The 19428-nt window shown below is 53.4% G+C and overlaps 8 protein-coding genes across 8 annotated transcripts; 3 read left to right on the forward strand and 5 right to left on the reverse strand.

Moving 5' to 3' along the window:
- Positions 1-630: 630 nt before the first annotated feature.
- On the reverse strand, positions 631-2049 carry SNOG_05553 (hypothetical protein; the record flags this gene model as incomplete). Its single annotated transcript, XM_001795906.1, has 1 exon — positions 631-2049. The coding sequence occupies one exon, from the start codon at positions 2047-2049 to the stop codon at positions 631-633; it is 1419 nt and encodes a 472-aa protein (XP_001795958.1).
- A 611-nt stretch (positions 2050-2660) lies between these two features.
- On the reverse strand, positions 2661-3974 carry SNOG_05554 (hypothetical protein; the record flags this gene model as incomplete). Its single annotated transcript, XM_001795907.1, has 4 exons — positions 2661-3603; positions 3658-3730; positions 3784-3894; positions 3959-3974. The coding sequence occupies 4 exons, from the start codon at positions 3972-3974 to the stop codon at positions 2661-2663; spliced, it is 1143 nt and encodes a 380-aa protein (XP_001795959.1).
- A 100-nt stretch (positions 3975-4074) lies between these two features.
- On the reverse strand, positions 4075-4788 carry SNOG_05555 (hypothetical protein; the record flags this gene model as incomplete). Its single annotated transcript, XM_001795908.1, has 3 exons — positions 4075-4211; positions 4276-4425; positions 4482-4788. 3 exons carry the CDS (start codon positions 4786-4788, stop codon positions 4075-4077), a joined length of 594 nt encoding a protein of 197 aa, XP_001795960.1.
- Positions 4789-6844: 2056 nt separating this feature from the next.
- On the forward strand, positions 6845-7896 carry SNOG_05556 (hypothetical protein). Its single transcript, XM_001795909.1, has 2 exons — positions 6845-7174; positions 7232-7896. Exons 1-2 carry the CDS (start codon positions 6893-6895, stop codon positions 7745-7747), a joined length of 798 nt encoding a protein of 265 aa, XP_001795961.1. The 5' UTR covers positions 6845-6892; the 3' UTR covers positions 7748-7896.
- A 302-nt stretch (positions 7897-8198) lies between these two features.
- SNOG_05557 (hypothetical protein) lies at positions 8199-11259 on the reverse strand (the record flags this gene model as incomplete). Its single annotated transcript, XM_001795910.1, has 4 exons — positions 8199-8845; positions 9027-10103; positions 10262-10727; positions 10828-11259. 4 exons carry the CDS (start codon positions 11257-11259, stop codon positions 8199-8201), a joined length of 2622 nt encoding a protein of 873 aa, XP_001795962.1.
- Positions 11260-11924: 665 nt separating this feature from the next.
- Positions 11925-12591, reverse strand: SNOG_05558 (hypothetical protein; the record flags this gene model as incomplete). Its single annotated transcript, XM_001795911.1, has 2 exons — positions 11925-11957; positions 12055-12591. The coding sequence occupies 2 exons, from the start codon at positions 12589-12591 to the stop codon at positions 11925-11927; spliced, it is 570 nt and encodes a 189-aa protein (XP_001795963.1).
- Positions 12592-12887: 296 nt separating this feature from the next.
- Positions 12888-15942, forward strand: SNOG_05559 (hypothetical protein; the record flags this gene model as incomplete). Its single annotated transcript, XM_001795912.1, has 3 exons — positions 12888-14299; positions 14348-15151; positions 15279-15942. 3 exons carry the CDS (start codon positions 12888-12890, stop codon positions 15940-15942), a joined length of 2880 nt encoding a protein of 959 aa, XP_001795964.1.
- A 426-nt stretch (positions 15943-16368) lies between these two features.
- Positions 16369-19339, forward strand: SNOG_05560 (hypothetical protein; the record flags this gene model as incomplete). The annotated part of the gene is made up of 4 exons (XM_001795913.1): positions 16369-16609; positions 16765-18317; positions 18372-19255; positions 19309-19339. The coding sequence occupies 4 exons, from the start codon at positions 16369-16371 to the stop codon at positions 19337-19339; spliced, it is 2709 nt and encodes a 902-aa protein (XP_001795965.1).
- Between the last annotated feature and the right edge of the window lie 89 nt (positions 19340-19428).

The following is a 19428-nucleotide window of genomic DNA, read 5'->3' on the forward strand; positions in this document are numbered from 1 at the left end:
ACCCCTCTACCGGTACACCGACAGCCGAAAAATCATTGGCTCAATGTTTACATCCGCTCTTCATAGTACAATTCATACCTCACACACGTCTGCAACGCTCAGACCAAACCCTATCTCTAGTGGTGGTCTGACGACGAATTACTTTCGTCAAACGTGTGGCACGCTGATGTATCATGTTGCACAGCGGGTTCCAGGACGTGGTATTCTGCGGCTGGGCGCGGTGGATGATGCGAATCTTGCGGACGGGCGGTGGTGAATATTGCGGGACGGCGGGGGAGTATGGGTGTAGAGGGTGGAGCGGGTCTGTGTGGTGAAATGTGTTGGAGCTCGAGGGATGGATACGGATTCATCACAACTGTACTCATGCTGGAACTTGCGTATTATCAATTGCATACACTGAGATACCGGGGAAGGATGTGGTTCTAGTGGGGGGAAGGTATGCACTGTCGCAAGTCTCATGAAATGGATGCAGAATGTGAAGGTGTTTCTTCATTATGTTATTAATACACATTATAGTGTCCGTGTCCGTGAGTAAATCTGCATTATTCATACCAACAGCCATCACACAAGCTGCCAGTCACATCTCTATCAAACGCTATTCCACCAAGTCGTGTACCCATGAACAGGGCTCTACAACATGGTCTCGCTCAACTCGTCCGCCTCCTCCACAACTTCAACCTTGCACTTGCGGCTCTTCTTGAGATCATCGAACCACGCCTGGTCCTGATCCTTCACACCGCCCGGGAAGAACTCCTTGAGCAGCGGCTCGCCGCAGCCCTCGTACTTCTGCTCCAGTGCCTGGATAGCGCCCAAGACCTTGGTGCCGGTGATGACGTCTACAGTCTTCAGCGGGATGCCGTGGGCTGCGGAAGGACGAGGCAGGGCGACGGTTCGGATGTTGCCGATGGTGCCGACGCCCATGATGGCGAGGAGGTACATGGTGGCTGGAGTGGAGAGAGTCATAGATGCAGCGGCCAGCCAGAAGAAACCGACTAGTGCGCTGCCTAGGACGAAAAGCTCGAGGGAAGAGGTGTAATCGTACCGTGTGATCGCCGCGCCTGCAAGGTCCTCCAGGTTGTAGGTGTTCGCGTGCGTGTTGCGAATGATGAAGACGTGGTTGTGGCCGTTGCCGCGCATCAGTGCGTACGTCGCGTTCTTCCCGTTGTCGCGGCGAGCAGAAAAGGTCTGCGCCAGCCAGGCTGGCATCTTGGCGATGGCGTCAATAAAGAGGCCGCCAATAATGCTGAGAAAGAGGACCTGCCAATTGTTGTGCCAGAACATAGCGCATAACATGAGTGAAACCTGGGCACACATGACAACCTGAGTGCCTATGTCGGTGGTCTTGAGAGTCTGGTCCAGATCTAAAGCATCGAGAACCTCAATGGCCAGGCCGCCTGTCTTCGGTGCATGCTTTAATTCAAGGTCATGAAGGATGCGGGATAGCAGGAAGGAGTCGTTGGCGCGACCCTGAGCAGAGTTCAGGTTGAGGACTTTGCAACTCACCTCAGGCTTGGGGAGAAGCTCGGCGTTGCCTGAGACGGCGGTGACAATGGCCGAAAAAGTCCAGGAAAGCCAACCCATGCTGAAATAAGCCACATCATCCGCGGGACGAGTCGGGCTGACATTAGCAAGAGTCTTGGGCAGAATGGACTCTCCCATGATCAGGAAGAGGGCGACGAGAATCCCATATTGACTGCCGGAGACGCGGAAATCGATGAGTGACGTGAGAGACACATATGCCATGAGGACGAAAGCTGCCAAAAGCGGTCCAAGCATGCGCGAGTGAGACTGATATCCGCGGACCGAAGTCGCCTTGTTCGGAGGCAGAACGGAGGAAATACCGCCGTCACCCTTCACGTCCTTGATCGAATCCTTCTCAAGCTCGTAGGTAGTGATAGTGATAGGAATCTCACGAACCACCTTGGCGATGCCAGCTGCGCTAGTGGCAATCTTAGCTGCAGTATCACGCGTGGCCTTGATAGCGGATTCCGTCTTGGCTGCCAACACTTCACCAGTGCCGCCTAGCGGAATAGCGTCTTGGATTGGCATGCTCTTATGTCGGGTGAGCTGTGTTTGTTAGACTGACTCTGGTGTTTGAAATTGGATGTGGTTGAGAGGTTGTTCGGCGAGTCGGCTTTGGTTGTGGTGTGTGTGGTGAGTATGGCAAAGTCGAAAAGTGTATGGATTTTGTATTCCAGGGAGGGACGGAGCAGTGATTGCACATAGGCTGCGAACCTAGGCTTCCGCCTATGGTGCGGCCATACCGACGGTGGAGTGAAACAGTCTCAGGCTACAAGCCGTGAATGACGTATCGCTTTTAGTTGCGAGGTGTGAATGTCCAAACATTGTGAAGTATGGGTCCTAACCATTGTGGTGCGACAACAGTCTTTGTTGACGCATCCACTTTAGGTCTCGGTGTGCACCAGATCTGAGCAGGGCCGAGCAATGAACGGCTCAGACTGAAGAGAAGAGCTTCCGCCCGTAGTGCGGCGAGATGGTGATGGTGACGGTGGAGCGAACTGCAGGTACCTAGGAAGTCGAGTGGAAGCCCAAATAGCGTGAGGGTACAGCACTAGTCCAGGGCGTACCCTTCCCTTGCTCTTGCCGTTTCTGTCTTGAGGTCATAATAAGTCTTCATCACAACTCCCACCACCACCCTTCTACGTCCCCGCCTTCTTCCCCAACCCCGGCAACTTAACCTTCCCCAACTGTCTCCCCCCAACCTTCTGTACCTGCGCCACTGCATCCCCCAAAAGCACCCTGATCGCCCCCTCCAATCGCGTATCCTTCTTCCTGCGCATGTACAGCAGTACAATGCCCAGTATGAACACATCGACGGCAACATGCTTCAGCGCGGCCCACACCCACCGCCATATCCCCCGTATCAGGCGGTAGTGCGGTGAATGTGAGAACAGGCGCCGCGCTTCGAGTTGCTCGCGCAGGGCGGCGACCTCGGCGGTCATTTTCTGCAGTGCGAGCTCGACGCGGGCGCGCCATTTTTTGTCGGCGGCGGACTCGGGGAGGGGGCCGGGCTTTGCTGGAGCGGGGGTGGAGGTGAAGTTGGGCATCGGTATGGACTGTGGGAGTATGGAGCGCATGCGTGCGGCGGGCGTGGGGGTGTCGATGGGCATGGGGTTGAGCTGTGTGAGTTTGGGGTCTGTTTGGACGCCGACGTCTACTTCCACTTCCGCATCGTCGTTCGGGTTGTACTGGGAGTCCGGGGCGTCGACGAATTCCTCGCCGTCGATTTCGGCTTCTTCTTCTTCCAGCTCTTCCTCGCTCTGTGACATGGGGCTTTTGATCTGCAACGGGCCATCTTCGTCCTCCTCTTGCGGTCTCCTGTGATCCCGCCTACTCTCCCCCATATAAGAGTGGCTTGGCGGCATGTGCATCCCCATCTGGCTGAGCGTCTGCATAGGTGAAGACGACGACGAGGAAGGAACGTTGGACTTGACCTGGTCCCAAACAAACTCGAGTTCAGCAACAAGTTCGCGACTATCCGGCGACGGCGAAGCAAACTTGTGCATCGTGTCGATGAGTGTTGTTATGTATCTGCGCTTGGCCTCTGTGCGCGACAGCCCATTTTGCTGTTTCCAAGCATCCCTTCACATGTCAATTTCCCTGCTGGGATGGGCCATGTCGCGTGCGCAGACTTACCACTTCTCCCTTGCGCGCACGTCTTGCTCGCTGGAGCCGCTGGGGCGCTCCATGATGCCGTCCACATCGCCCTCTGCCATGCATCAGCCGCTGCTTCTGGGGGGTGTTGGGGCGGGTAGCGCGTACCCATTGCCTGCTTGTAGAGGCCATAGAGGCGTAATCGCGTCGCCGACGGCGGCTTCTGCGAGCCGGTGCGGATTTTGTTGACCGTGTTGAGCGCATGGCTGAAGACTCGATCTGCATCGGCATTGTATCAGTCAATGTCCTTCATCGTTGTAGTTCTTCCCCACCACCGACGTACCCACGGAGTCTGACATCACGAGCGTAGATTACGCGCTCCTGCTTGTAGGTGCCTCATGCAACAAAGTGGCGGTAGGCAATTATAGTATTCGAGTCGCGCGACGGGAAAGATTCACCCTACGACATCAACAAGCATAGATGGGACGAGAAGACGGCATGCATGATGCGATGAAGATGCGGAGCCGTCGCCCTCGTCGCGTAAGGCTGATAAGCCTCGGCATGGGGCACATGGATGCGCTTTCCGGCTCTGGCCCCTAAGCGAGTCATCATGTCTTCACGTGGAAATCATGTCCGCAATCTGCTTTATTTCGCGAACACGTCTAAATGCTTCTACGATTGCATCTTCACCTGCACTGTTGCCGTTTCTACTTTCGCCGTTAGCATCATGCTTCATGACACATGGATCTGAGTGCTCGCCTTCCATGAGATTCGCAAACACGCTGCCATCTTGTTCCTGCAAATGCGCGCCTACATATATCAGCATGCAACACAACATCCCCTTCATCACCTTCCCATACACGTACCATGAAACATCGGTTTATACTCCTCTCCATCTCCACTCTTCTCCACAGCCACAGGATGCACCTGCTCCCTCTCCGTCTCCCCAACCCTAAACCACGCCACCTTTTTCGGCAACAAACTCCTATCCTCTGTCTTATTGCGTCCCAGCATCCATCCCTCGCACTCCAGCACGCCGTCTTTCAAACTGAACTTCGCTGCATTGTCTGCGGTGCCGAGAGTAGCTTGGGGCGGTGAGTCTGCGCCTGCGGTGGGCGGTGCGATGGGGAGGCCGTTGATTTCGATTGTGAAGGGGGTGGGGAGAGTGTGCATTGTGGCGAGGGGGATGGAAGCGAGGAGAGTAGATATGATGGAACGGGGGAAATGCATTGAGGGGATTGTGTATATGGTTGGGTTTGAGTGGGCTGGTCTTATAGGTAGGTGGTGGCAGACGCTAGGCACCAACTTTGGGGTCAGGACATAGGTGGCCATGCGTACATTGGCTGCAAAGCTCCTATAGGAGACAGTAATTGGAAGGGAGTCCTGGAGCTTGAGTACACAGCGACGTCACGGATTGCATGTTGACAATGATCCCATAGTGCACTCCTGCTGGGAAGAAGGAGTCACCGAACTTGACCTCATTCACTTCGCAACGAGAGTTCCGAGGCGACCATGACGTTTTGTCTCAAGATGGGTGATGCAAGATATTTGAGAAATAGGCAATATGTCAGCAGCTATATGAACAGACGGCAATTACCATGCCATATTCGCAGCCTCAGTCGCACGATGCGGCCCATCAAGGAACTTATCACGGGTACATGCCGAAGACGTTTCACTGAGGCGGCCTGGAAATACCAGGATACCTAGTTATGCCTTCGTTATGCAGAACGCGTGTTGTGCAACTGCTTTTCCCTGTGCAACTGCTTTTCCCTGTGCAACACAGCCAACCGCAACATTCGCTAGGTGTTGAGGCGGTAAATCGGCATATGCCCCTGGATTTATCCGCTCATGTACGCAACACCAAGAGAGGTTCAACGGCTGCCGAAATTTGATTGGCTCATGTCGACGGGTGAATTTGCGGACGGTGTTTCCGTCTCCTGCACGCCTGATCGCGCGATGCGATGCAAAGTGGCACCTGCAAAGAAGCAAAAGGACCGTCTGAGGAGGCATCCGGACAACTCCGACCATCTCGTTCGAATGAAACGCCAGCACGTGATAGACCACAGGACTTGCCTCCTCCCTATTCCTGCCTCATTCCAGTAGCTGTCCAATGCGAGCGGCTGCACTTGAAGTGTCCAAGCCAGCCCGCCTGTGGTGTTTTGAAGATCCCGCCTCCACTGGGCATGATCGCCACCATGGCCCCGGGGCTTGATTGACTACGCTACGCTGATGCCAAGCACCAATGTCTACGTGCAACTGCCTTTCTGGGCGCTGACCCGCTCGCTAAGTCGCATCACGTCACGTCTCCTACACCAACCACGCGCCGAGGCGTATCTTGTCTCCTGTTACTGCAATATAAGAAAAGCTTGGTATTCTCTTGCCAAGAAGGCAGCGTGAAGATCATTGACCCCACGTCCGATCGCCTACTCCGAGTATGGCAGGTCTGCCTGTTTCATGATTTGTACCACGGTTTGCTCATGGACGTCAACCATGTTATCGCTCTTGATCGACAGTGTTCTAGCATGATTATGCAGTCTACTATACGGCGTGGCCGTCTTCGGCTGCTTTGCCCGCGAAACTTTGCAGATATGTCCGGGAATGGCCGCGCCTACATAGATCTACACAGGCCTTCTACACTGCACGGCGCCCGAAAGCAGATCTAACACGTCTGATTACACTCGCGAGACCTCGCCACCAGGCCTCACAAGGCAGAAGACGCGGCGCGGGAATTACTCGTGGCTGCGTGAAAGAGGTCGGCAACGAAACAGTTCTGCACTACGCTTAGCATAGCGCCGAAAAGTCTCCTAATATCGGCCGTGGCATTAAGGACTACACGGGAACTAGACGATCCACTTCGCCAACTTCCTCTTTGGCACTGTCACAGGCTACCCTAGAGCGCGCTTAAGCGACGGCAGATAAGTACCACTTCATCGGAGGCAAGGCACAACATGGACCTACATGTCCCCACTAAGCCAAAGAAGGTACTTGTAACTTTAGCAGCTCCAATCACTTCTCTGCCCAGACGTGATTAGACCCTATCTGGAAGGACCTGATCGTCCCCTGGCCTAATGACCTTCGAGCATCTACGACGACAGGACAGGAAGGTTGATGGACATCAGATGAAGCCATACACCACTGTAGCGACGCAACTGAAGTACAAATATCCACGGTGAACCTGCAACCCTCTCTTTGCAAACCAGTCCTTCACTACACACTTCTACGGCTACAGACACCTTCCAGCCAGCCAGCTTCAGACCTACCCTCAGCCTCATTCAAGATGCACTTCACAGACGTCCTCATTGCCCTCGCGGCTCCCGCTCTCATCAGCGCTGCGGCTATCCCCCAGGACCCTGAGTTCCCTGAGGGCGAGTTCCCCGAGGACCCCATCGTTGGCGGAACCACCGCCAGCGCTGGCGACTTCCCCTTCATCGTCTCCATCCAGCAGGGCGGAAGCCACTTCTGCGGTGGTTCGCTGCTGAACGCCAACACCGTCCTGACCGCCGCTCACTGCGCTGTCGGACAGACTGCTTCCAGCCTTCAGATCCGCGCTGGCTCTCTCGTAAGACATGCCATATTTCACCATCTCATCCAACTTCCCACTAACACCCCTTCCCAGAGCCGTACCTCCGGCGGAACCGTCGTCAAGGTGTCCTCCATCAAAGTCAACCCCTCGTACGCCGCCGGCACCTACAACAACGACGTTGCCATCATGAAGCTCGCCACCTCCATCCCCACCAGCTCCACCATCAGCTACGCCAAGCTCGCCTCTTCTGGCTCCGACCCTGCCGCTGGCACCGGCCTCACCGTCGCCGGCTGGGGCACCACCAGCTCCGGCGGCCAGTCCCTGCCCGTCAACCTCCTCAAGGTCGACGTGCCCGTCATCAGCCGCTCCACTTGCAACTCCAACTACGGCAGCGGACGCATCACGACGGCCATGTTCTGCGCTGGCCTGTCCCAGGGTGGAAAGGACTCGTGCCAGGGTGACTCTGGCGGCCCCATCATCAACACCTCTTCGCGCGTGCAGGTTGGTGTGGTTTCTTGGGGTGAGGGTTGCGCGTCTGCGGGTGCGCCTGGTGTCTACTCCAACTTGGGCCAGAGCAGCCTTGCGAGCTTTGTTGCTGCCAACTTGTAGACACACTTTATGAATGGATGAGTTATGGTTCTAAGTTGGAGAAGGAAGTGGTCTTGGTTGGTTGGAACTGATGTATGTCTCAGCCACAGATTAATTCTTGGTAAATACTTTTTCAAATGCGTCATTGAATTGAAAATTGTTTTTTTCTACACCTGAAAGCTGGGCTTTTTTTGCAAGTGATGCCTCTATGGTGATGATTGTTTGAATACTCTTGGAGCGGGCGCTGCAGGGGCAGTGGGAGCGTCTCCAGACGTGGCTGAAGTCGGGGTTACGCAGTTCTTCTTCAGCGGCTTGAACACCCTGTTTGACGGAACTGGATCCTGCTTGGCGGCCGTTCCATCCCACTCGTCATCTTCGTTTGGGGGATTGTGTGCACCGCCGCCCCAATGAGGGCGTCCTCTCACCTAGTCTCCATTTTGGATTCGGCTCAGATGCAGCTGGCTCATCTTCATCACTGATATTTGTCCGGTGGATCGCTCAGATCCGAGTCCGAGTCCTCGAGGATCTCCACGGAAAGGCTGAGAGGTGATGCTGTTGCTGCAGCTGCATCTCTTGCCGCATACGCAGCTGCCAACATTCTCTCGCCTTCTGCTGTGTCCTGGAGGTCGTCAGAGTCGAGAGAGGAGATGTCTGACTCTGGAGGGTCATCCGTGTTGGTATTCAATGTGCCCGCAGCAGCGAAGCTCTCAGCACCTAGATTGAAGTCGTTGCCAGGAGTTTGCGATGCTGGGGCTAGAGCTGGGGTACTGTTCATCTTGATTGCAGCGGCTTCAGGAGCGTCGTTCATGTTGCTGTCTATGTTGGTGTTGACTACGGGCTTGACTTGGGTGGTCGACTCAGGAGGGGCGTCTTCGATACCCTCTATGTCAGATTGATCGGAAGGCTGTGCTAGAAGCACGGTTTCAACCTCAGTAGGCAAAGAATCAGTGATGAACTCGGCAGTCCTGACAGGAAGTGCTAAAGAAGGATCGATTGTTTCGTCAGCGACAGGTCCTAAGGCGGACCCCGAAGACTTCGCGATCAAACCGTTGGTAGCAGGATGCTCTCGAGTAGGTACTTCAAGCTGGCTAGAAGGCTGTTCCAGAATCTCAGCCTCCACTGCATCCGGCGAAGAAGTAGTGGTGTTTTTGGTAGTCTCATCAGGAATTGATGAGGAAGATTCGACAGATTCGTTGAAAACAGGCCCTTGGGCCGAATTCGCGAGACGCCTTGACTAGGGCGTTGGTAGCAGCGCTTGCTCGCTCCAGACTCTTTTGTTTCCTTTGATCTTTGTGTTTACGTACATATCTTACTTTGTTAACTCGCACAGCGGTAGTCTTGCTCTTCTGCGCTGAAGAGTTTTGTGCCACTGGAGTGCGGTCGACCGGCTTCTGCTCTTCGACAGCAACAGTGGCCGGCGCTAGGACTGATGATGGTACACTTGATGGCGCAAGAAGGTCCTCTTCGTCACTCGAATCATCGGAATCGGTAGCCCAGGTGTCAAGATTGGTAGGAAACCAGACAGCAGGGAGCTGGGGGTCACCAGTCCAATCATTATCGCCATTCCCACCCACAACAGCATCCATGACCTTCGTGCAGGCTGCATCCACCGTGGCATATATGGCATAGGAAAATCCTATAATGCCATGGAGTCCACGGCGCACGGAATCCATGATTAGGTCGGGGCTGAACATGAAACAGGGCAGCGGAGACACGATAAGTACTGTGCACACGGCAGCCTTGACGTCCTGGGTGCATTCAAGCGTGTACAGATATCCAAGGCCCACCGTGAGATAGTAGACTATGATAAACCGTTGACCAGTGGGATGAGCATAAAGCTTGTACTGTGCAACACAGGCACATGTAACGATGGCTGTACTCATGATCACAAAAGTTTTGCTCCAGAACAATTCGCTGGTAGTGTTCCTGGGGCAAGAGTTTGCATGGAACACAATCTCGAAAATCTGAGAGGCATACCCGATTATCGTAGCGAGGCAGTTCAACAATTTTTTGGAGTAAGTAGAGAGTGCGGAGAAAAATGCGAAATTGCTTTGAGACGGGGCGCTCCGCAAGTCTTCGGAGAGCGCATTGGAGGAGGCATTTATGCTTTGGTTTGCAGCGAATTTCAAGCTTTCGCCAGGACTGGCGAATCCGCCGTAGTACGCGGAGGCTTCAGTAATGTACTGCGTAGACGATGTCTTGATCATAGCCCATACCCACCCAAAGACACTGGCAACAGGATAGAGGGTATAAGAACAGATGGCTTCCCAGGACTCGCGAGGGGAGGGGGACACCCAGCTCATATAACTGTAGACATAGTCGAAGCAAGCTTTGGCATCGTGGCGCATGTCGAGAAAGCTGGCGAGTGATATCGAAACTGCGAGTTTGACCTGAGACCACTGGTTTCGCAGGGTTCCTCATTTGTGATCAGGTCATTGACTTGGGGCCAACGGAAGGTCAGGATTGAGTTCCATAGATGTGTGACGGAGTAGTGGTTTCGTGGTATCAAGTTTAATGCTACAGGCACCTTGATACTATAAACAATGAAGGCATAGAAGATAAGCCATCCCTTCACGCTGTCGATGAATGCGGCGATCGCATGCACGGCCGAGGCGATGGAGCGAGAAGTCGCGTTTCGGAGCATGGTCATGTAGCGCGCGACGCGTTCCTTGTACAAATAGCGTAGACTGCCGACAAAGATGAGAGACTGAATAACAAGAGAGACGAAAGCGTCCGGGGCATAGAATATGCCCCCAAAGCCGATTGCCGTGTTGATCCAGATGAGAATATTTTCCACCAGGCTCCAACGATTGATGAAATGCTCGGCGAGTCCATTGACATGCAGCCAAATCTGGAGTATCATGAGACAGAGCGAGTGGGGAAGTCGGATGGCGTTGAAGGTTGCATTCGCGATACGAGCGCGCATGTAAGTGGGGTCTCGGATGCAGTGGCACATGAAGTCCCCAAGAGCAGTGCTGATGACCACGACGAGAAGCGGCGTCTGTATGAGTATTGCGATGATTGCACTGGTTATGACTCGTTTCTTGCATGTGATTGGTGTACCATTCTATCCAAGACCAGCCAGTTATTAAAGCTTGCGCATATTTCCCGGTGAACTCGAAGCGCCAATAGATTATGAGCATGTAGAGAGGCTCCCAAGGCCTGTCCGAGGCTGCAAGGTAGGCGACCACAGCTGCGTATGCGAAGCCCAAGATGAGTTTGAAGTAGCGTTGACGAAGTGCATGTGCTTGTATGTAGTTGCCATGAATGAAGAAAAGGATCAAAGGAATCCAGGTAAGCGGGCCGATTAGCCACGCGTTGGCCTTTGACAGAGCGACCAGCTTTCGATATTGATCGTACTTCAGGGTGGTGTAGTCTGCAAAGGACTGAGAAGCCTGACTGCGTTCAGGTGAGCTGGGATTTCGGGGATTGTGTTGCGCGCCGTTGTCGTCTCCAGAGGACTTTGAAGCCTGACTAGGATCATCTGCATGGGGCTCCTGGGAAGTAGTTTCCGACCATTGCAGCTGCGGCATCGTAGGCCGGCAAATGCTGTGGGCGCGATTTGCGTAATAGCAACGAATGCATAGACTGCAACTGCAGCATTTGGTTGCCGCAGGAAAAGCTCGAAAAGCCCGTACAGTGCCAACCCTGTAGCAGGACTGACGGAAATCTCTGCCGTGGAATTTGCCATGGTAGCAATTCGGGAGGAGTGTTTTAATCTATTGAGTTGCGTTGTTCTGAGCAGTTGGTAGAATTTTGGTTGTTGTAGCGTGCGAAATTGCTTGCGGGTCTCGGTGAGGTGAGAGTGAACGGTGTGCGAATTGATTCTAAGTAGTCTGTGATAACCGTGCTCCAGACAGGTCTCGTTGAATGAGACAATGAGAAAAAAGCGGAGAACGAACTCATTGTTCGCTTTCTGTTAGACGAGTTGATGCTCATGGAAGAAAACCTGTCTTAAGCTTCTCGCAACTCCGCAATGCTATTGTTTGCACCTAGGGGAACGCCGTGTTTCGCACTTCCGCGGTGAATGACGCAACGTTGTGAGATGAAAAGACACACTGAGGCAAGTGGACCACTCAAAATTGTGAGACTAAGAGAAGGAGTATTAAAAAAAGAAACAAACAGCGTGTTTTCGGGTGTCCCGCATCATGGCCCTTCACGCCAACCGGACTCTGGGCGACTACGAGCGGTGTTGATCTCATCTATGCCATATTTCAGGACTCACATAAGTCTAAATATGGTTTTCGCTATGCTAGGCCGTCTTCCGGAGCACAGCCCTGCTAAAGTTTCTTTACTACTGCGATTGTGTCCCATGCTCTTCCACCCACCTCATCTGCATTGTGTATCTGGACATCCCAACGTGCGAAGCACTGAATGTAGTCAGCCCAATCGGCTTGTGGGCCAATCCAAATGATTGTCTCTACTATGCCTTGACCATATTCATGAAGGTACTCGTTGACCAAGCCAACGCGTCGTGGATACACGAACAGCCATGTCGCGGCTTCTGCAGCAAGCGGCTCCAAAAAGCGCGTCCCATGAACTAGACGGTGGTTCGCCGCTGGAAGGTATTGATTCGGACTCTTCTCCACCTCTACACCAAGTAGACGCGGTGGTTGTGATACTGCGAGGACATGGGCTTCGAGTAGGCCAAAGCCGCTGCCGATTGAGAGGGTAAGCGCAGGGGCCGGCGGAAGAAGCGAGTGAATGTATTCGATCAGAGGCGCACTGAGGGCAAGACAGCAGCCCGGGAATGCTTTTGGGGCGTTTGTAAGCACAGGGAGTGGAGGTGGCTGTGGTACGCCATGCTGCGTGTTTGTCGCTTCGTCCTCATATGTCGAAGTATGAGTGGAGTCCGTCTCTGCCATCTGGGAGTTCATAAGTTCAATTCATCAGCCATAGTCGCGCATCATTTGCAGACATATCACACTTCACCAAGAGGGCGACACCCAATAGTCGTGTGGTGTTGTTGTTGTGGGCTCTTCGCGCCTGCCTCGGCTGGACGCGGACCTGCAAGGAGCTATGACCGCACCTGCACATGCACGACACACCCCGCGTCGTCACCGACCTCCAACCACCGTTCGCTCCATCACCAGTCCTTGCGCGTCACTTCTAGGGAGCTTATTGAGCTTTACCTACGTGGCTCCACGAGAGCAACTCAATCATGGCTCGCCTAAATCCTCTTTCTTTCACCCCAGGCCCAGTCATTTTCTTCACATGTGCAGTGTACATCGCTCTCTTTGCTGCCCTGCTAACGGTTCATCTGCGGGTACCCGATTACCCATCCAAGACACCAGATGGGGTGAATTTGACGCAGGCCTGGAGCGACTTGGAGAAGATCACTAGGCGATTTCATCCATACAACAGTCACGCAAATGATGACGTCCGAGACTATCTTCTCACGCGCGTCAAAAGCATTATCGCATCGAAAAAGCTTGGAGGTGATCAGGTTGAACTAATAGATGACAACGAGTCCAACGCTACATTCTCATCTGGCAGCACGACCGTCTACTTTGAGGGCACCAACATTATTGTGGCCATCCGCGGATCTGAAGACGATGAGCCATACCACTCACCACAGAGCTCCCCACCAGGAGAGCGACGATTGGATAATGGCGGTGTGCTTGTTAATGCTCACTACGATTCCGTCAGCAGTGGCTATGGAGCGACTGATGATGGCGTTGGCGTGGTCACCGTGTTGCAGCTCTTGTCCTACTTTACCGAATCGAAGAATTGGCCGAAGCGCACAGTGATCTTGCTTTTGAACAATGGCGAAGAGGACTTCCTGAACGGTGCTAAAGCTTTCATGCGCCACCCAATCTCGCAGATCGCCCATACTTTCGTCAATCTCGAGGGTGCTGGAGCAGGCGGAAGGGCCACCATGTTCAGGAGCACTGATACTGAAGTCACTCGCTACTACAAGGCTTCGAGTCACCCATTTGCATCTGTTGTAAGCGGTGATGGGTTCAAGAAGCGTTTGATCCGAAGCGAGACCGACTACAAAGTCTTCTACGAGGAGCTAGGACTACGCGGCCTAGACATTGCTTTCATGGAGCCAAGAGCACGTTATCACACTGTCGAGGATTCGACACGCGAGACTTCGCTCAATTCGGTTTGGCACATGTTGTCTGCAGCTATCGCCACGACTTCAGGTCTCGCATCCGACACTAGCGAGCAGTTCAGCGGTAGCGAGGACGAGCACGAACCATATACCGGCAAAGTGAAAACTGGACATGGCACCGATGCAGTTTGGTTTGACCTATTCGGCAAGGTGTTCGTCGTTTTCCAGCTACATACCATGTTCGCATTGTGCGTGACTCTTCTGGTCGTTGCACCTCTATTTCTCATTGGCCTCACCTTCGGATTGTCGAAAGCTGACAAGAACTATTTGTTTGCACGAAAAGCATACATGTACTCATCTGACGATGACCATCCTGTTCATCTGTATGGCTGGAGGGGATTCTTCCGCTTCCCAATCGTCTTTTCCATCGCCACCGCTGTGGTCGTTGGACTGGCATACCTTATGGTCCGGTTGAATCCACTGATCTTGTACAGCAGCCCTTATGCTGTGTGGAGGTACGTCGTTCACTCCCCTTTTATCACTAGTGCTGACGATTGTTTTAGTATGATGCTTTCTGCATGGTTCTCCGTTGCATGGTTCTTCTCCCGTGGCGCCAGCGCCATGCGGCCCTCTGCGCTTCAGCGCATGTACGCTCTCATCTGGTTATTTGCTGGGTCTTTTGCCCTTCTAGCTTTCGTCACCGTGCTATCCAACAACTACCAGGTTGCTGGTGGCTACTTCGCGCTGTTTTACTTTGCGGGCATTTTCCTCGCACTTGTCTTGTCATATCTAGAGCTGTTCTTCGCACCAACCAAAACAGCGTTCGCCCGCTACTCTGCCCAGGGAGACGAGCCCGTTAGCCGCCCGCTGACAGGCACGACAACCGCCGCGCGTTCTGAAGAACCACCAATCGCGGACGATGACGCAACGGAAACAACCTCACTTCTTCGGGGCGACCGACGGAGCTTTGCACGACACAGCGGCCGGCGAGACTCTATCGACGATGAAAATGGCAACCGAGACGAAGAGCCCGTTCAACTCGACCTGAAGCAACCCTATCCCGGCGAACAAGATTGGAGCGGCAAATTGCCTGGCTGGCTCTGGCTTCTCCAGCTTTTGCTCGTGGCGCCGATCGTGGTCATCCTTGTTGGGCAGATCGCCCTACTTCTGACATCCGCGCTGCACCAGACACCTGCGGATGGCAACTCGAGCCTATTCGTCTATTTGGCGTTCGCGCTGCTAACGACGCTTCTGCTAGCACCAATAGGACCCTTCATACATCGGTTCACCTGGCACGTACCAACCTTTGTCTTCCTCGTCTGCGTCGCAACTGTCATATACAATCTCGTCGCATTCCCTTTCAGCAGGTAAGAACCCTCCGTCGAAATTCTCGCTAGTGGGGATGTTGGGCACAAGTCCTACCTGGTGCACGTCATGCTGCCACGTCGAGACCTCAGCTCATTTGTCGCAGTACATTTGCTGACTCAAGTACAGGGAACATCGCTTGAAAGTGTACTTCGTCCAGCAGGTGGACCTCGCCACGGGGAATAACAGAGTATCCTTGACAGGTGTCGATGGATACGTCCAGCGCATTGTTGCAGATCTGCCCAGCGCACAGGGCGAGCAGATCAACTGCACAACTCCAGAAGCTGCAAACCGCAAGGAACTTATGACGTGCACTTGGCCAGGATTGCCTGCCCAGGTAGTGACCCGGGCCAGTCGCTTCAGTAACAAAACTGACACAGATGGGTGGCTTGACTTTTCAATCACCACAAGCAACAAGACGAACGAAGCCACCATCAGTGTCGCAGGTCAGAACACGCGAGCCTGTCGCATTGTGGTCGACTCACACCACTCTGGGGTCACGAATGTGACGGTTGCCGGCGCCGTTTCAGATCCCCGCTTTAAAGCCGTCGGCGAAACGGGATCCCGGGAAATACGCCTATGGCACCGAGAGTGGAGCCATCCCTGGAACGTTAGCGTGACATGGCCTAGGGAGAATTCGAAGCCTTCTGGAAGAATAATTTGTCTATGGTCGGACGCAAATGCGGGCGACATCCCTGCATTTGACGAGGTCCAACATTATCTGCCCGTGTGGGCGATCCCGTCGAAGATCAGTGACGGCCTTGTCGAAGGCTTTAAGTATTTCCAGGTGTGAGAGGGCCAGCATGCGGTTCGCCCACGTCGGCATCCCTGTGAGACCCTCCTTTACTTCTGCGACAATATCCTTTCGGATGCATGGAGCACGGCGTTAGGTCACCTTCTTTCTGGGCAAGTTGTACGGGCACTTAATCTCTCATCTCCTCTGCTCGCGCTGTTAGTCTTCCTGGCTCTTTGCGTCATCGGTGTGCATAGTGTTGCTTTTGGATCTTGCACCTCGCACATATAGCATGGCGTTAGCGATCTTGTATTCACATTAATGACAACGAGTCTCACGATTCCTCTTCGGAGTCCCCACTTGTCCAGCCTTCAGCACGTCTTAAGACGTGAACAACCTCGGCGCAACCAGAACTCGAACATCTGCTGATTCAGTGATCCACGGCCTCACCTCGCAGACAATCTCAAACGCTTGGGCCACCCCGTTATGACCACGACGTTTTCCAGGTTTCGAGATCGCACGCAGCGATACCCTTGGTTCCTGGTTGTAGGCCTGACCATCCTACTACCCGTTATTTGTCTCTTAGTCGATCCGTCGACCACAATAACAACCCTTCCCCGCCTCAGATTCACATCTGCACATCATTCTCTGCCAGGCGTAAGCAGCAACACCTCGAGGAACGATTCGGAGATACTATTCAGCTTGTTTTCTCCAGTGTGCAATACTGGTAAGTCGCAGCACCAACCTGGTTATACAGACGCAACATCCGCCGGAGTAGCCTTTCGAGGTTTTGAAGCAATTGCCTCATGCATTGAGATCGACGCGTCGCCAACATAAACGACGTCGGGAACTTTTGTGTAATGGTCGCTGACACCTGACCAGTTGATATACCGAATTCGATTGCAGAACACAGTTTCTCGAGAACAGCGCTCCACGCTTATTACTCCATCGTTGACGCCTTCGGAAAATACAAGATTTGCGTGCGATACGCGGAGCTCGATATCCATCATATCCGAATTCTACTTGTAGTAGCTGGATCAAAGCTGCAAACAGTCTTCCTTCTTCTGCTTGGAAAGTTTCCGCACTCTCGGAAAGCTCAATATTGGATATTTACCTTCGAGTTCTTGCTTTTGGTCTTTGTCGTTGGCTTCGCGCATTGGGACATTGGTGTTCAAGAGTTGGGCGTCGCTACGCTAGTCATGGTATCATTTGACATGTTCCAGCACGCCCTGGACGCTAGAAGCGCCAACGAGTCAGACCATAGACTTCGCGCATCGTCGGCTGCTGAAACTCTCGTGCAGCTCAGCTGCGCTGCGTCGCCCCTTTCGGGCGAATCGAAGCCTGCCACAGTGCCTTCCCAGGACACTAGCTCCCCGACACTTCCAAATTCGGCATCAGAAATCCCAAACGTTAAACCAGTCGCCACAGGAGCAAATGAGGGAATCGTGCGACTTCAGACCGCTCTAATTGAGCTAAAAACAGCGAACAAGGCCAAAGAGCTCCTGTTACGGAGGACCCGAGAAGAGCTTAAAACGGCACGCGAGACACTGAACGGAACCTTTGGTGAGTATTGTAGTCTGCGTGATGAAATGAAGAATATCAAACAGACCATGGCCAGAGATCATCAAGCCATTGTTTACCGAAAGGACATCGAGCTTTTTGCATTGCGAAAAGGCAACGAGCAAAAGGAGAAGCACATCAAGGAACACGACGCAAAGCTCGAGGAGATCCATCAAGAACAGAAGGCTACGGTGGAACTGAAGGACTCGCAACTAAAGCTGCTCAAGGAGCGTCTAGCCTTCTTGGAACGTCAAGCTGACCCAAAGTTTGGTGAAGACCAGAATGATGAGGGCGACCACGCACTGAAAGTTCGCCTGCTCCGAGTCAAGACCGACAACAATAAAACAGTTTTCGAGTCACCCAGCGTCGATGAAAAGAAAGACGCGACTATTGTCAGCTTACGCGAGCAACTGGCTGTGACGAGGAAAGCAGCGGATGAAGTCGTCAACCAGCAAGCCGAACTTGCAAGAGCATGGGACGTTGTGAAGAATGTGCAGGCATCGCTGAAAGAGGAGCGAAAGCTTCACGAACAAACGCGAGAGAAGCTGCAAGAGCTGAATGTTAAGTACGAAGAACAGCAGCGTCGTAGCTCATCGCCTACTGGACGACTACCAACCATCGAAGAAGATAAAGATGAGCTGGAAGCTATGTTCGATTCGACACAGCAAGACAATCTTCGACTGTATGCAGAGCTACAGGCATTAGAGCAAAGACTTCGCGATGCGAACAGCCGAATGTTCAACGCCGAGCAAGAAGCGACTGTGCTTCGAGAGCAAATACAGACAGAGAAAGCTGTCAGCGAAGACTTGGGCACTGCTCGTCCAAGCGTGGTGCATCATGTGCACTTCCAAAGAATGGAAGGTGAACTCAAAGAGGTATGTGGCTCACACTCATGTGTCGCCATGGACCGTGCTAACGCTATTTCACAGAGTCGTGATACACTTGCAGCCAAAGCGGACGAGATCAAGGATCTCAAGGCAATCATCGCGGGAAAGAACGACTACGTCAAGGATCTCCAAGCCGAAGTCGATGCTGCCGTCAGCTTCCACACTCAGGACCAGGACGAGATCGAGCGCCTGAAGCAAAATCTGGCTGAGCTACAAGCCACTAAAGAGCACTTAATGCGCGACCACGAGCGCGCCGCGATTCAACGCCCGCGTATCCGCGTCGCATCAGCAGAGCACAATTCCGCGCGATCAAGCGGCGTAACACTCATCCAGGAAGCAAGCCCTCCGCTACCAAAGACCTCATCTGAAGTCCCAGCAGTTGAAGCGCTCCCATCCATCCCCATCTTCAACGACGCCACCCGCAATGGCAGCATTCAAACAACGCCAAAGAGACACCTCAGAAGCGAAAGCACGCCCAACCGCTGGCATTTAATGTCCAACGCTGCACCACCTCCCGAACTCCGCGGCGCCCGAAGACGCAGCCTCGGATTGAAGGACTTCATGAAGAGAATGGTTAAGAAGGATGAAAAAGAGAATGCGGACCCAGAGGCGGAGCAAACTAAGGAACAAGATGCGATAGAAGCGCCGAAACAACGACCCGCACTTGCATCCAGGAACTTCAACGCATCCGTTCGACCACAGACCGCAGCGCCAACCGGTCTAAAGACCATGGCCGACCCATTCGTCGACGTCCCATCCGTCCCAGTGCCAAATGGCTTCCGAACAGCGAATGTCCGCGTCAGTACCCCGCCGAGGTACTACCCTGCGCAAGAAGCAAAAGAAGAACCGCGTCCGCAGACCGCTGCGGAGAGTAAAGATGATCTGACTACCAGGTCGGTCAAGCGACGGAGTTGGGGGGCTGCTGCGTAAGTTTCCATCTTTCTCATTATGACAGGCTTGAGGACTAATTGTTTTGCAGAAACAAACTGAAGCGGAGATCACTTTATTAGAGATTCGAAGTCCGGAGTAGTGTTTTTGGTGGGGATGTTTTGGGTATAGAATATAATCTGGGCGCATTGATGCGGAGTTCTGGAGATGT

The sequence above is a fragment of the Parastagonospora nodorum genome (genome assembly GCF_000146915.1).
Source record: "Parastagonospora nodorum SN15 chromosome Unknown scaffold_8, whole genome shotgun sequence".
NCBI lineage: Eukaryota > Fungi > Ascomycota > Dothideomycetes > Pleosporales > Phaeosphaeriaceae > Parastagonospora > Parastagonospora nodorum.